This window comes from Echinops telfairi, unplaced genomic scaffold (assembly GCF_000313985.2).
Source record: "Echinops telfairi isolate 266 unplaced genomic scaffold, ASM31398v2 ScPeMD7_7418;HRSCAF=8456, whole genome shotgun sequence".
Classification (NCBI taxonomy): domain Eukaryota; kingdom Metazoa; phylum Chordata; class Mammalia; order Afrosoricida; family Tenrecidae; genus Echinops; species Echinops telfairi.
The window spans coordinates 290,280-307,453 of record NW_022111318.1 but is presented as its reverse complement, the minus strand read 5'-3'; the positions used below and the strand labels follow the sequence as shown (position 1 = coordinate 307,453).

Genomic DNA, 17,174 nt, shown 5'->3' with positions numbered 1-17,174 from the left:
TTATCATATCTCCAGGCCTGAATATTTTCTTCAATTTTTTCAGCTTCAGAAATGCCCAGTGCACAACTTTTGTTTTTCTAACTCCAGTTCTTTGCATATTTCATTATAATACCAGTAGTTTACTCTATCTTCAGCTCTTTGACTTCATCATTTCTTCTCTTTGCTTTGGCTACTCTATGTTTAAGACCAAGTTTCAGAGTGTCTTCTAACATTGGTTTTGTTCTTTTCTTAATGAGCTTCTAGCTTTTTTATGTATAATGTCCTATGTGTCATCACGCACAGCTGGTCTTTGATCATTATTGTTCAGTGCATCAAATGTATTCTTGAGATGGTTCCTAAATTCAGGTAGAGGACATGCAAGGTTGTGTTTTGATCTTCATGGACTTGTTTACATTGTCCTTATCTTCAATTTGAGCTTATTTGGGGGCAATAGATGGTCAGTTCTGCTGTCTGTACCTGGCCTTGTTCCGACAGATGATATTTAGAATCTGTATTGTTTCTTTCCACAAATGTAATTAATTTGATCCCTGTGTATTTCATATGGGTAGGTACATATGGATAATCCTTACGTATGTTGTTGAAGAAAGGTACTTTTAATACCTTTTTCAAAATTGTATCATGCAACCCCCGGAATTGTTTTTATCATCAAAGCCATATTTTCTAATCACCAATCCATCTTTTATATTTCCAACTTTTAAATTCCAGCCACTAGTAATTTTCAGACTTGATAATTTTTTTCTTCTTTAGCGCCAATGCTTGATGCATAAATTTAGATAGTAATCATATTAACTGGACTTCATTGTAGGTTTATGGATATTATCCTAACACTGGTAGCATCGTACGTCAGGATAGACCTCGAAATCCTCATTTTGATGATGAGGAATTTAATGCTACTTTTCTTCAATTTGGAATTTCTGGCATAGTAGACCATAATCAACACATCTCACTGCCATTGAGTTGATTGTGACTCATAGTGACCCTACTGGACAGGATAGAACTGCCCCTGTGGGTTTGCAAGACTGTAACATTTTTACAGGAGTAGAGAGGCTTGTCTTTCCCCTGTGGAGTGGGTGGTGGTTTCCTACTACTGACCTTGTTTTTAGCAGCCCACCACTAATACATCAGGGCCATATGATTGTTCAATTCAAAATGACCAATTTCAGCTCACTAACACCTCAGAAACCAAACCAAACTCTATGTCAACTCATGGCAACCATAGGATTCATATAATCTTTGTGCACTCCATTTCATTTTTTATGACATCTAATATTAATAGTCACACTACATGCATTCTATGTTCTAATTACCAATAGACCTTGTCAACTGTTTCTTTTCATTTTGATTCAGGTGAAATCAGCAAATGAAGGTTCTAAAATCTTTACTCCATTCATTTCAATAAGGTTTGATTTGACTTGGGAGAGTACCTCCTTCTTAGTCATATTTTGAGTGCCTTCAAACTGGAGGGATTCATTTTATGGCACAATACAAAACAATGTTCCACTGGCACTTATAATGTTTTCACTGGTCAATTCCTTTGGAAGTAGATAGCCACGATCTTTCTACTCTACCTTAGTTTTCTTTTCTACCTTATGGTATTTGAAATACTGGTGGCATAGCTTTCAGCATCACAGCAACACACAAGGCTCCACAGTATGACAAACTGAGAGATGAGTGGTAGAGGTCTTAGTATAGACAAGCAAAGCAAAGCAAAGCAACACACACACAAGTCCATTGCTGTCAAGTTAATTCTGAATCATAACAACTCTATAAGACTGCATTCAACTGCCTATAGAATTTTCAAGGCTGTAATCTTTACAGGATAGGAACCCTGATGGTGCTGTTATATGTACATTTGGACTGTTAACCTTAAGGTCAGTATTTCAAACTCACCAGCTGCTCCATGGGAGAATGAGGCTAATCTGCTCCCATAAAGATGTGCACACTCAGAAACCCTATGTAAGGTTGTTATGAATCAACACTGACTCAATGGCAATGAGTTTGGCTTGGTTTTGGAATCTTTCTTATGCATATGTAAAATTTTCTCATTTTACTTAACTTTTTATTGATATATAATTCATATATCATATAAATCAGTGGTTCAAACACATCAAAAGACTTGTGCCATCCCTTCCCCTCCTGGTCTCACTACTCTCATTATTGGTCCTGAGGGGTTTATCTATCCTGGATTCCCTGTGTTTTCAGCTCTTAACTGTACCCGTGTACATGCTCATTTGTAAAGTAGAAATGGGGTCATGATAGTAGTGGGAGGAGGGGGCAAGCATTAAAGAACTAGAGGAAAGTGGTATGTTTTGTTGGTGCTATACTGCACCCTGAGTGGCTCATCTTTTTCTTGTGACCCTTCTATAAGAGGATATCCAATTGTTGTGACAACTCTTTGTGTGTGAGAGCAGAACAGTGCACCAAAGGTTTTTCAATGACTGGATTTTTAAAGTAGATTTCCAGCTCTTTCTTCTGAAGTTTTTCTTGGTATATTCAAACCTCCAACCTTTAGGTAAGCAGCATACTACCTTAACTCTCTGCACTTTTCCATGGACTAAGTTATTCTCCAAGATCACTAGTCTTGAGTGTCAATAAGAATAGAACATAAATAATATAAATTATTATAGATAACACAGACCTTTATGTTGCTCTATACTTTACAGCAGATCTGGGCTTGTTGTTTTGTGCCTTCAAGTCAGTTCTAACTCATATTGACGCTGTGTCCAACAGAAGGAAACACTGCCTCGTTCTGCACCACACAAACAATTATTCTTATGTTTGATCTCATTGTTGCAACCACTGTGTCAACACATTCTGTCAAGGGCCTTCCTCTTTTTCACTGCCCATCTACTTTACCTAGCTTGATGTCCTTCTCTAGGGATTCGTCTCTCCTGACAACCTGTCCATAGTATGTGGCAGTCTCACCATCCTTGCCTCTAAGACGCATTCTGCTTTTACTTCTTCCAAAACATATCTGATTGTTCTTTTGGCAATCCATATCACTTTCAATTAATTGTCAGCACCATAATTCAAATGCATCAATTCTTCTTTCATCTTTCTTACTCAATGTCTAACTGTTGCATGCATATGGGACAATAGAAAATACTATGGTTTAGATCAGGCAAAACATTTCCTTGATGTAATGTTCTTAATTTTCAACACGTTGAAGATATCTTGGGAAGTATATTTACCCACTGCAATGCATCGTTTGAATTTTTTTGGTTGGATGCTTCCATGAGCATTGATTGTGGTTTCAAGCAAGACAGAATCCTTGACAACTTCACATTTTCCTTCTTTATCATGATCTTACCTATCGGTCTAGTTGTGAGAATTTTTGTTTTCTTTACATTGACTTGTTAGTCACACCAAAGGTGGCAATTCTTTATCTTCATTAGCAAGTGTTTCAAGGCTTCCTTACTTTCAGTGAGTAAGGTTGTGTTATCTGCATGTTCCAAGAAGTTAATAAGCCTTCCTCCAAACCTGGTGCCACATTCTTCTTCATATAATCTAGCTTCTCTGATCATTTGTTTGACATTCAGGTTGAATAAATATGATGAGAGGATACAACCCTGATGCACATTTATCCTGAGTTTAAACCATGCAGTATCCCCTTGCTTTATTTGCACAGCAGCCTCTTAATCATAGCTTGGGTTTTGCATGAACACAATTAGGGGTTCTGGAATCCCCATTCTTTTTTATTTAGCCACAAACCTGCAAAAAGGTGCCCTTTAATGATCACAAGAATTTCTATACAGCAGGACAGACATTAATAAATGCTACAATTTTTAATCCCTTGCTGATAACTATTATTTCAAAGTTAGTTACATTCTTGAGGAAAATGCAAAGGTTCTAATACATGTTCTGTGATTTGACAGGATCAATGCCACTGTTAAGTAGGTCCTCCCAATATGAAAACAATTGTACTTTCTTGTCTTCTCATTAGATATAAATACAGCATCAAGAGTGTTTAAAAATCATCATTCAGTTATTCGAAAAAAACTTTGACTCGAAATCATTGCTCCAAGCAAAATATGCTTTCTCTTGTTAAAGCGCACACATCACAATGATTTATGCTCTACTTTAAACACGTCGTCTCAGTCTACGTACAGCTCTACTTCTAGAGAATGAAGCTCGACTGGCAGTTAGGAACAAGTTCTGTTCTTTCCCTGAGACTGACTGCTACTCAAATTTGTACCCAAGTCAGAACAGCTCATAGCAGTTGCTAGCCAACATCAGGTAATCCAATGTTTGTCTGTAAGTATGTAGCGTACACTTAATATTGTGTACCTTCCACTGACACATCTCTAACAAGGATAGTAAATGCTCTGATGTGTGTTGCAAAGCAGTGCCATTTGTGATTACAAACCATGTGTGCATCAGATTTTCAGTGTAACGGGCAGCCTCCCAAGGGGCTGGTTCTGGTAACTACTTAAATCTGACCTTTGGAACTCAGGGTGGCCTATGTAACTTCACAGTCTCAATCAAATCTGGAGGTTTCTTTATTCAAAGAATGACTGTACAAGACTATTGGGAGGAATGATTTTTGTTATATAATATTTTGTAGTCATGCTTAATCAAGAAGGTCAACTTGTAAATATTCTGCTAAATAGTCTTAATACATTATACATATTTGTTTCGGTGTGGTAACATTAAAATAATCTGTGTCCTTTATCCATACAACTTCACAAACTGGGAGTAAATAAAGATACACAAGACCTTTTCTTAAAGCAGATAAGATCAATAGAGTTAAAATTATATTTATTGATAAGCTAAAGACTAGCCCTGGCCCTTAGCAACACCAAACTGCAAAGGAGCTCTTGGTGAGAAAGTATGGAAGGTGAGACTCTGACCTTGGGGTCTCATGAGTGGTCTACTTGAAGTGATCCCTCCACCCCCAACTGCTAAGCTGTATTAATATAAAGTAACTAGTCAAAATTTAAAACATTCTGATCAAAATGGGCCTGGACGTGCCTGTTGAAGCCTGGCTGGTCATAGTCAGGCGGGAACTGCTCACTGCACGTGGGGCATCCCTCCCAGTGACTCTCAGCACGTTCTTCAAACTTGCTCTGATCAGAGTTCGGAGGGAACATTCACTCACAGAGAGGACACTTCTTGTGAACATCAAAGCTGGAATCGAAGCCAAAGCCGGTGCCAAGCGCACGTAAATGCTGACTTGGGCCATCAGGGGCAGAGGACACATTCTCGTCTTCTTTGCCATCCTCGGGGTCTTCTAAGCCATCGGGTCCACTCAGGTTTCCAGCAGGCTGGCTGCAGACAATATTATCTTTTAGTCCCCGAGAGGGGACTCTCACGGGTGGCCTTTGGATTTCATCTGGATAAAAAGCATCATCTGCTCCATCTCTTCTTTCCTGTGCTGCATAAGGATTGCCGTACTGCAGAGCTGGCTGTGTACCGGGCAAGGCGGGAACCTGACCATTCTGCTGTGCGCACTCGTGGATACGCTGTGAGACCTGCTCTGCGCTCTGGGGATTCGGGCCTTCCATTTTCCTTTCAGCTTGGTTTTCTAGACTCCTTTTAGTTTCTTTATAATTGTCTTCTACTCCAGCTAGTTGTAGTTTCACACTTGCAGTGATTTTCATTTGCTCTTTCCATTTCAATTCCATTTCTGCAAGCTCATCAGCATATTTATTACATTTTGTTTTCTCTTCCTGCAAGAGTTGTTTACAGTTTTTATACTTTTCTGTTTTGTCAGCAATTTCTGTGGTCAGTTCACCAACTTGCCCTTTTGTTATCATCTCAAAATCAGTCTCAGCTGCAGACGGGACTGGTTTTACATCTACAGTAGAAGCAGCTGGAGGTAGGTCTGTGTTATGGAGACAGCATTCACTTGCTGCTGGCTCCCAACTTTCTTTGGGAAAGCACCATGATGGGCGGACTGGTCTGAAAGCCTGTTGATTGGTTTGTGGAGTCTCTGGCATTCCTTGACCTTTTCTTTATAACAATCTGCAGCCATCTGAAGGCGAAGCTTCAGATCTTCCACCTCTCTTCTCAGCTCGTGCTCCACTGGATCAGTCTTTTCCCGGTCGTTCTTTACAGCACTCAGTTTAAGTTCTGCCACTGCAGCTGCCAACTGCTTTTTGACTTTCTCGTTTTCCAGACACGCAGTATGTAGAGCAGCCATCGTCTTATCGCGGACATTTACAGCATCACTAAGTTCTTTGGCCAGAAAGACAACTTCCTGCCGGGTTGCCTGAACCTGTTCCTCTGCTTTCCGAAGCTGCTCCTTTAAAAGACATGTATCTTCCTTACTTGAAGTAAGCAAAATAGTCCTTTGAAGATTTTCCTTTTCAGCCAAGCAGAGCTGCAGCCTACCAAGCTCTTCTTTGAAATGAGAAATCATGTTTTCTTTGCTCCCATCTAAATTTGTTTAAGTCTGAATCTCTGACACAAGCTTGGTGTTTTCTATTTCTGTGTTCTTCTGATGGACCTTATACATTTCCTTCTCGTCCTTTTCTGCCTTCAAGTAACTTCCAACTTGTTCTCGTTCATGTTGTACCTTCCTCAGTTTGTCTTTCAAGCTGTCCAGTTCTGTTTCTTTTCCAATTGCTTTGTGTGTCGCCAACACAATACCTTCTTCAAGTTGGGCAGCTTTGGATGTAGCATCATCATATTTCTTCTTAAAGTCTTCATGTTCCTTTTCTAAATTTTGTGGTACTTCAATAAGACCCTCTTGTTCCGCTTGCAGTGGGCCCCCTTGTTCTTTCTCATGATTAAGTGCACTTTCCATTCTTCCAACTTGTTCTCGAAGTTGTGCCGTTTCTTTCTCCAGAGCAGCAATTAACTTTAACAGTTCTTCTTTCTCTGTCATGATTTTTTCAAGTTTCAACTCAAGAAGGCGAGCTTTTGTGGTCACCACCAACATGTCAGAATTCCTTTCATCTTCTATAGTTAACAATTCTTCAACTGGAGAAGCAGCTCGAAACTGGAAAGGAGTACTCGCTCCACAAATTTCACCCTTGTGCGTAACATAACACAGCTGATAACAATTCTCCATCATCGTTTGGAAGATAATATCCTTGAAATGCGAGAACACTACTGACTGTTGATCCTCCTACATAATGTTCAGGCAGAGGGGACCACAAAATGTGTAATAATCACGAGCTGGACTCCATCCAACCTTGAATATACTAACCCAATCTTTTGGATGGGGATGGCTATATGGGGTCAAGGTGTAATGACGTTCCAGATGTACATTAGGAATTTAACTCTTGGCCACATTTTGAAAGATGACATGGGCAAAATTGGATGACTGCAATGGGACTTCTTGAAAGGATGTCATTGTGTATCTGGGGGGGAAGAGGGTTCCGGAGTAGAAGAGGTGAGCTAGCGATGACTCTGATCCTGAGACGCCACCAGCAGCTGATGCTCTTGAGCTGCCTCCTCCTCCTCCATGCCCAGAATGGTGACACCTCCCTTCAGGGTCGTAAGCCGGTGTCGAATCCCCATTCTTATTAAGGTTATCCATAGTTTGTTAGGGTTCACACAGTTGAATGCCTTGGTATAGTTAGTAAAATACAAGTGAATTTCTTTCTGATATTCTCTGATTAATCAAGATCTATCTGAATGATATTATCAGCAATTAAAAAATCATTTTATTATTTTTTCACATCCTTTTCTGAATCCACCATGAACCTTTGGCAGCTCCCTGTCTATGTAATGCTGCAACCTTTGTTGGATGATCTTCTGCAAAATTTTACTTGGATGTGATACCAATGATATTGTTCTATACTTTGAGCATTCTACTGAATCACCTGTCTTTGTAATGGGTACAAGTATGGATGCCTTCCAGTCAAGTAATTCCCTTCCAACTTTCCTGGCATTGATGAGTGAGTGCTACCTGGGCTTCATCAGCTTGTTGAAACATTTCCATTGGTATTCTATCAATTTCTGGAGCATTGCTTTGGGCTAATACTTTCAGTGTAGCTTGGACTTATTCCTTCTGTACCATCATTTCTTGCATATGCATGCAGAAAATAAATAGTAGCATAAATAGTTAATTGCCCAAAATGGTATAATTTGAACAATTCAGCAATACACATAATCCCAAAATATTTTTCAATTGGAGCTCTTCTATTTAAAATGCCATCATTCAATTTTTTTGAACTAAGTTTTTATCATTCTCTAATATCCCCCACTTAAATATATGTATCCTTGCAAGGGATAATATTTTATGCTGTAACTATTTACTAGTACTAATTGTGTGTTGGTTCATTTTATGCATTCTATTTCCAGAAAAAGGCTTCTGGAAAAGGCTTTGAAAAGAGAGTTTTAGTAAATTACTATTAAGAGAAACCTTTATTAAGGAGGTATGGCTAACCTGGATCTTTAAGGTAAATGTGTGATTTCTTTTAATGTAGAACATGGGTTCTTAAACTTCATAATGATGCGACCCTTTAATACAGTTTCTTATGTTGTGGTGACACCTAACCATAACATTATTTTCATTGCTACTTCATAACTGTAATTTTGCTACTGTTATGAATCGGGGGATCCGTGTGAAAGGATTGTTCGACCCCCAAAGGGGTCGTGACCCACAGGTTGAGAACATTGTAGAAGGAGAATGTTTATGTCAATACAATCGTAATCTTGATGAGGACAGGGACCACGTCTGTTTGTACACCATTTTATTATCAGCAAAAGAAAAATGACTAATACATTGGGTTTATGTAAAAATGTTAAAGTGTTTAATCCAAATTCATTTTAATTAGAAAGTACGCTGTGTTCTAGTACCTAGATAAGGATAATTTAGTACAGGGTTAATGGTGATGCATGGAAAGGGATAAACAAGCCCTGTCTAAACTTTAGGCGCCGTGGAGGTGTAATGGATTATGTATAGGGTTGCTAAATCAGCAGGTACTCTGTGGAAAACAGATGAGACTTTTTACTTCTGTAAAGCGTTCTAGTCTCAGAAACCCACAGGTGCAGTTCTACTCTATTTTATAAAGTCTAGATGAGTTAGAATTGACTCAATGGCTGTGAATTTTTGGTGTGAACTCCAAAGAATGACTGTCTCAGTTGTAGAATGATGGAAAAAGCTAAGTTAATACAGTAAAAAAAAAATCCCTATTGGTGGTCACCTCTCCTTTGTATTCAAGTACAATTCTTCTGCTCTATGACTTCCTGCACTACCAGGAATACAAGCCTGGTACAGGCTTTGGTGGAAGTCTACTCAGCACTTTCTTCTCTCATCAAGGAGACAGCAAGGTGGAGTAAAATATTGAAGTGAGAGGGCTGATTTCTAGCTACATGTCAGATTCCAATTAGCTTTGGGACCTTTCGTCACAAGGGAAGTTACTTTACCAATTTGTGCAAGGTCTCTCCAAACGAGAATATGAATGTAAAAATGAAAAGAGTCTTATTTTCTTTGGATTAAATCCCCTTCACTGGGGTCACCAGAAAATTTATTATAGGTCATGCTACTTCAGCCTGAGGAGTTAGATGTGCTTTGAAGTTATCTCTGTTGACTCACCACTCAGTAAGAAATTTGAAATTCAACAACAGGCAAAAATTAATGGTGAGATGACTTGGCTCTCAAGTTTTTGTTATCTGTAACAGCAGATGTTTCCAGCTCTGTTTAGCAGATCTTGCCACAAAAAAGATGGGAAACCTTTATGGTCCCACACCTGGGAAAAAAGAGGATGTGGTCTTCAGTTGAGATGGATTACCATCTACTTAGAAGATGTTTTCAGAGTTAGTATTTAAGGAAGAACAGCAAAATTACAATGAACTCTTACTTATAAAACATCGTTCAAGTGTTAGAGTTCCTATAGAACATAGTCCAAACGTGGATACAAAAGAAAAATGGGAGCATTCTGGAGAGGCCAGTGACCAAATTATGATGTTTGTTGTGAGTTTTACAGGTAAGCTTTCTTTCAAATCCTTAGTTGTCAGCGAGACAATAAGACCTATTCTATGCCCATGCTTGGTCTAGGCCATGTTTCTGAGTAGGTAATATATTTGTCAAGGGGCAAGGCTAACATTTTAGATACAATAACAAATATTGCACTTGTATGCTCTACAATTAGGTCGATTGGGTTCAAATCCCACTTCAATCACAAACTAGCAGTTTAATTGTGGAAAAACTACACTTTCAATGGTCTAATGGGCATAACAACATTGTCTCCTTTCCCTATATGGTTGTCACGAGAATTAAATGATATGTGAAGTATCGGGCGTGTTATGAATGCTTGGTAAATATTTCTTGTTATGCACTAAGCCAATGTGACATAAATTGCTAAATACTTCAGCAATCTTCAGAAAGTTCAGATAAACAAAGATTAGAAAAGCCAAGGGTAGCTTTCTAGTGTAGATGTAATTTGAGCTGGCTTTGAAATGTATTAATATTTTCCCTTTTTCATGACCCACCAAAAATCACAAAACAAATGATCTTTGCTAAAATATTTCTGGGCGCCAGGCATGTGGATTGCACATATTCACTCACCTCATTGAATATGCACAGCAATGCTGTAAATTGTGTCGGGGGGTAACTGTGCTTCAGATAGTTTAGGAAATGCAACTCCTACGTGAAGGAATGGGATTCCAATGTAGGTCTGTCTGACTCCAAAGCGTATGCTCTCAACAGTACACTAATTCAAAAAGAAAGATAGAAAGAAGATCCAGAGATCCATGAATGTAAAAAGTTGAGAATTTGTGAAAAAATACTTTAAAATAAGTAGTTATGGATTAAAAAATAATAAATCTCTCCAATTTCTTGGGGAAAAAATAAAATCAGGAATACATTTTCACTTCAAAAATGAGTCAATTAATCAATCAAGTGCTCACAAGTTGGACATTGAAAACTAATAAGAAATCTCAAGAAAATATATTTTGATGGAACTTACTGTTATTAAATTCCAGGCATCCAAGAAGAAGAAAATAAGCATTCTAAGATAAAATTTGATTTGCTGCAATATAATTTTATGCCTTTTAGTTGTTTTATATTTTTTTAAATTTATTCAAATAAATGTGTACATCATGCAACACTGGATATTCTAAAACAATAATTGTTTAAAATTTGAATTAGATCATTTTGAATGTTTTAGAACTGGGCATATTTTTCTGTCATTGCAAGCTTAGAGTACATGCTTTTCTTAATAATATATTGTGACATAAAGCAATATTAAAAGTTCAAAAGTGATTATGCCATTTAAACAACTATTACACTTTTTAAATTTAAAATAATTTCTGATTAAAATAATAGAACCATGACTTTATTTTCTAAGAACCTTAACACAACGTGATCTTTTTGTCATGGTTTTGTTTTCTCTTACTGTTACTTTTCTTCCATATGATCACTATCAGGAGAACTATCAGAATGCAGATAATTAGGTAAGGTTATACAATTAGACAGAAAATTACTCAACAATTTCCTTGTGTCTCTAGTGAAAAGGAAACTATAATATATCAAATAATGAACAGTATTTGTAAAGAGGTAATACACTAGTCTGGTGAAAGGCAACCTTGTTATAAACAATGTGTTAGAGCAGTGGTTTTCAGTGTGGCTATTGGAAAGAATGGCGAGTTTTAGAAAGTGTAGCTCCTTGGGCCTCTTCACAAACCTACTAAACCTGAGACTTGCGAGTGCAAAAAGTCCACTAGATGACTATGAGATACACTTTGAGAAACACTGCCTTAAAGTGGAAATAATAACTTCCGTCTAGGTTAATTAGTGAAGACGTAGAAGAATAGAAGTTACTTTGAGCAAGGCCTTAAAGAATAATTAAGAATGATCTGTTCTATACTCATTTCTCCAGCTAAAAGGAATATGATGGAAACCAAGCAGATTTATGTTTTGAAAAGAAACATGAACTTTGGAAATTTATGTAGAAGACCTTCTTAGAGTATAATTTCATCAAAGGCCTAGAAAATTCACTTTTAAGAATTTAGCCAGAGGAAGTAGTTGCTCAAGAGTACACAGATGCGCGTACGTGAGAATGTGTATAAAAGCATTACTTCTAATAGTGAAAAAATAAAAATCTACCTAAACATTCTATCAGTTGTCTGTCAGTTTGTCATAGGGTGGTAGCTGGTGTGCTGCTGTGCTGCTGGAAGTTATGTCACTGGTATTTCAAATGCCAACAGGGTCAGCCAAAGTGAACAGGTTTCAGCAGAGCTTCTAGACCAAGAACAGGCAATCAAGAAGGAATTGACTGCTTACTTTGGAAGAAGTAGCCACTGGAAACCTTATGCATAACTTGAAACATAGTCTGATTCTGAAGGCCTAATGAGTGGACGTAGAACATTCTCAGATATAGTATCACAAGATGGTCCCCTGCAGTGGGGGAATTAAAATAATTTAACAATTGTTCACTGCCCTAATGACCATTTTAAGTGTAAAAAAGATATAGCAAAAGGTAATTTATCATTGCATACTGTTAATACTTAAATAAGAATAAAAGAGGTACACAAAATTAGAATTTATGTGTTTTTAAATATTTATGAAAATACTAAATAATATCTGATAAAACATTAAAACTGTTATTTAAGATATTTCCATATTGCTTCTTGATTGACATTGTCATTTACCATATTCTTTGCTTTTATCCGAGTATCATCAGTTATGTGATTTATCCTTAACCATCTTTTCACTATAAGATTAAAATACCGTTACTTACAAGGATCTACATGTGACCTCCTCCCTGTGGAATGGACAACAGAAAAGTGGGTGAAGGGAGATGTCGGACAGGGCAAGATATGACAAAATAATAATTTATAAATGATCAAGGGCTCATGAGGGAGGGGGGAGCGGGAAGGGAGGGGGAAAAAGAGGAACTGATGCCAGGGGCTTAAGTGGAGAGCAAATGTTTTGAGAATGATGAGAGCAATGAATGTACAAATGTGCTTTACACAATTGATGTATGTATGGATTGTGATAAGAGCTTTATAATAAAATGATTGATGAAAAGATCCCATTACTTTAGAGGCAGTTTGATTAGATGATACTCATTGTATTTGATAAATTTGAAACAGGTGATATCTCTTCTCTGAGCATATTATATTCATTTTTGAAAAATCCCTGTCCACTTCTGCTAAAATGTACAATAATTGTTCTGACTATATTTTTAACTCTGAACAGTTTCAGGAATTACATAATTCACTCATAATCTTCCGTGGGAATTTGGGATATAACGCAAAGCTGAAATGAATTAGTGTGTCTCTCTCTGGTTGTTTGGCAGTTTTCTCTTTATGTTAAATATTTGTTTACTGAAATAACAAATACAAGGGAATAAAAATATAGCATTTTGTCAAAAGTACAATGTTTTATGAAATGAACAAATAAACATTATAAGCATAGTTCCATCTAATTTTTATACCTATGGATAAAATGCACATTCTATGGGTGTATACAATATCCTAATTTACAGATGAACATTACAAATGAGTAGGAAATATAAATTTATCATATTCACATTGAGTGGCTGACAACCACCCACCTTAGAGAGAACCCTGACTATCAGTGCTATTTTAACAATTGTTTTGCCAAAAAAAAAAGAAAGGTAACCAGTGCAAACTCGCTGAATTCCACCTCTGGTCCCTCAGGTTGGAGTGCACTTGACGTGTGAGGGAGGAGCTGATTTCTTGGAGTGGAGTCCACCATGTGAAATGAATGGAATAAAGCCTGTGGGAATGGATTCTTTGGGATCTTTGTTTGCTGATGAGGCATGATTTAAGGTGAGAGGAAACAGCTTTAAAAACCTGGAATGCCCTCATGAAAGAAACATGGAAGAGATGGGTGCTATAGCAAAACGTGGTGAAGAAATTGGATAGTGCTTGACTTTCAGAAACAATAGTGACTGTGGTCTTAAAGGATTGTTTTTAAACAAGCAGCCATCTAAGTGAGATGTCTACTAAGTCCTCATGGAATGGTATCAGAGTTTAATTGTGAAATTCTGGTGTTCAGAAGGCTGTGGATGACAGTGGAAGCCCAAAATACATTCACGGGATCTATACATGGAAAATATATCTGGGGATTCCCCTCTGACCATAAGTGAGGGGTGGGAATATTATCAGACAGATAGTATTGGATAGACAATTATAGTAGATTGAAATGATAAATATGTCTTGAATGGTTAAAACCTGGTCATTTGATCTGCCTTTGGATACACTTTCAGCTTGATCTGGTTTTAATATTTTCTGGGTTTTCATTGTTCCAGATTGGGGCTTATCTCTGCTGTATTTTACTATTGTTGGTAACTTTATTGATTCTCTGCTATGTATTTTTCTGTTTATCAGCATATGAAACCCAGGTTGGGTGAAACTATAGAGACAATAACTAGAATAGGTTTCCTTGGAGATACAGCAGGGGAGGGAGTGAGTAATGTGGAATGATATCAAGGAGTACAAGAAGGAAGAAAATGTTTGGAAAATGATTGTGGTGGTGATTATACAACACTTTTTGCTATGCTCGAACTTGTATGGTGTCTGGATTATATCCTAACAAAATAAATTGGGAAAAAAAATCAATATCCTATGTATTAGTAAGCAGAAGTGGATGGGTATTGGCCATTTTGAAGCAGAAAATCTTATGATCTACTATTCCAGGAATAGCACAATAAAGAGGATAAGCATTGCATTCACTGTCAGAAAGGACATTGCAAACTCAATCTTGAAGTACAGTGCTGTCTGTGATAGGATTGCATTTATATGCCTTCAAGGGAATCCAATCAATAGAACTATTAATCAAATTTGTGCAACAACCATGAAAGCTAGTGATGAAGAAATTTAAGAATTCTCCCAATGGCTTCAGTGGTAGAATTTATAAAACATGCAATCAAGATGCTTTGATAACTATTGGTGATTGGAATGCAGAAGTTGGAAACAGAGAAAGGAGCAGTGGTTGGGGAAAATGGACTTGGTGATAGAAAAGCTAGAGATCGCATGATAGACTTTTGCAAGACCAATGACTTGTTCACAGAAAATACTCTCTTTCAACAACACAAAGAATGACTATCCATATATAATTCTCCAGATGGAATATATGGAAATCATATTGACTACATCTGTGGGAAGAGCTGATGGAGAAGTTCAATACCAGCAGTTAAAACTAGGTCAGGGGCTGACTCTGGAACAGACCATCAATTGCTTACATGTGGGTTCAGTTTAAAGCTGAAGAAAATTAAAACAAGTTCATGAGAGGAAACATATGACCTTGAGTCTATCTTACCTGAATTTTAAGAATATCTCAGGAAGAGATTTTGTGCATTCCACAGTAATGACAGAAGACCTTATGAGCTGTGGGAAGTATCAAGAACATCATTCAGAGCTGAGAATGGGAGTAGATTCAAATGTGTAAGCAGTACACGTAGCCTCATCTCACTCCTTGCCTGCCTCTCTCGACCTGCCCTCCCTCCACATGACTAGCTGCCCAGAATACCTCCACCATGGCTACCTCATCAAGTTCCCACTTGAGTAAAGGCATCAAGCAGAGTACATGGCAGTGCCACGGGGCAAAAATGTCCGAGCCATGTATATCTGGATCGATGGCACTGGAGAATGACTATGCTACAAAACCCGCCCCTGGACTGTGAGCCCAAGTATGTAGAAGAGTTGCCAAAGTGGAATTTTGACAGGTCCAGTACTTTCCAGTTTGAAGGCTCCCACAGTGGCATATATCTCGCCCCTGCTACCATGTGCCTGGACCCTTTCCACAAGGATCCCAATAAACTGGTGTTCTGTGCGGTCTTTAAGTACAACCAAAAGCCTTTAAGGCACACCTGTAAACAGGTAATGCACATGGTGACCAACCAGCATCCCTGACTTGGAATGGAGCAGGAGTATACCCTCCTGGGGATGGATGGGCACCTCTTTGGTTGCCCTCCCAGTGGTTTTCCTGGACCCCAAGGGGTCCACATTATTGCTTTGTGCTGGCAGACAAAGCTTATGGCAGGGATATTGTGGAGGCTCACTACCAGGCCTGCTTGCATGCTGGTATCAAGATTGGCAGCACAAAAGCTTAGACCATGCCTGTCCAGGGCATGGCCCCTTCATCCTGCACCTTTTGTGTGAAAACTTTGGAGTGATAGCAACTTTTGATCCCAAGCCCATCCCTGAGCACTAGAATGGTGAAGGCTGTTATACCAACTTCAGCACAAAGGCCATGGAAGAAGAAAATGGTCTGAAGTACATTGAGGATTCCATTAAGAAACTAAGCAAGCAGCACCAATACCACATTTGTGACTACGACCCTGAAGGGGGCCTGGAAAACACCCAGTTCTTCACTGGATTCCACGAACCCTCCATCAATGACTTTTCTGCCAGTTTGACCAACCTAAGTGCCAGCATATATATTACCCAGTTACATTGAGGACCACCAACCCTCTGCCAATTGTGACCTGATCTTGGTGACAGAAGCCCTCATCCGCACATGTCTTCTCGATGAGACTGGTGATGAGACTTTCCAGTATAAAAACGAAGCAGACTGGACCTCCCGCCGTTATGCCCAATTTCCCCGTTCTTCCACTAATTCCTATTAGCTGTAACTCAAAGGCAGAAAATCAAGGTCTTTTTGTTTTTATTCCTCGAGGCAAGTTAATAACACGTGGCTTTGGGGGGCCCAGGGTAGAGGGTTAATGTTCTTAATCTCTTCACACCCACCTACCCTTTCTCTCTCTCTCTCTCTCTCTCTCTCTCTGGTTTCTTGAAGATTAGGAAACAGTGTGCTAGTGGGGCCAGAGGTGGGGAACCATAACCACTGCTTCCGTTTAATCAGGTATTTGTCCAGTAGGCATAGCTATTCTGAGAGAGAGACTATGTGTTTGTGAAAGGGGGAGGGAAAGGATTTTTTATTTGAGGTAGCTAGAATCAGGGGTAGGTCCTGATACATTCTGTGGTTAGTTCAGGATTTTTTTCCCTGTTTTTTTGGGGGTCTGGTGGTGGGAAATTTCACTTCTTAAAAGAATATAACCAATTTTACATTAAAAATGGGAGGGGTAGGAGAGGGAGGGGAGGGACCAGGAAAGGAAATACCTTTGGTCATAAAGTCCTGCTTAGGACAAACTATGTTGGCCTAAAGATTAAATTCAGAATAAAGTGAATATACCCCCTCCTTAAGAGAGAAGAAAAGTGAGCATAATTTATGAGGAAAGCAAAGGGTCATCAAAATAAGAGGAAAAAAAGAAAAGTGTATGGCAGAAGAGACTTTGAAATTTGCTCTT

General features: G+C 38.4%; 1 protein-coding gene and 1 pseudogene across 1 annotated transcript; one reads left to right on the top strand and one right to left on the bottom strand.

Moving 5' to 3' along the window:
- Positions 1–4,859: 4,859 nt before the first annotated feature.
- LOC101647823 (tax1-binding protein 1-like) lies at positions 4,860–7,300 on the bottom strand. The gene is given in 4 exon segments (XM_045297359.1): positions 4,860–5,833; positions 5,836–7,003; positions 7,005–7,102; positions 7,105–7,300. Coding segments are annotated over 4 exon segments (2,370 nt in total). The 3' UTR covers positions 4,860–4,925.
- An 8,101-nt stretch (positions 7,301–15,401) lies between these two features.
- Positions 15,402–16,493, top strand: LOC101651863 (annotated as a pseudogene).
- The last annotated feature ends 681 nt before the right edge of the window (positions 16,494–17,174 follow it).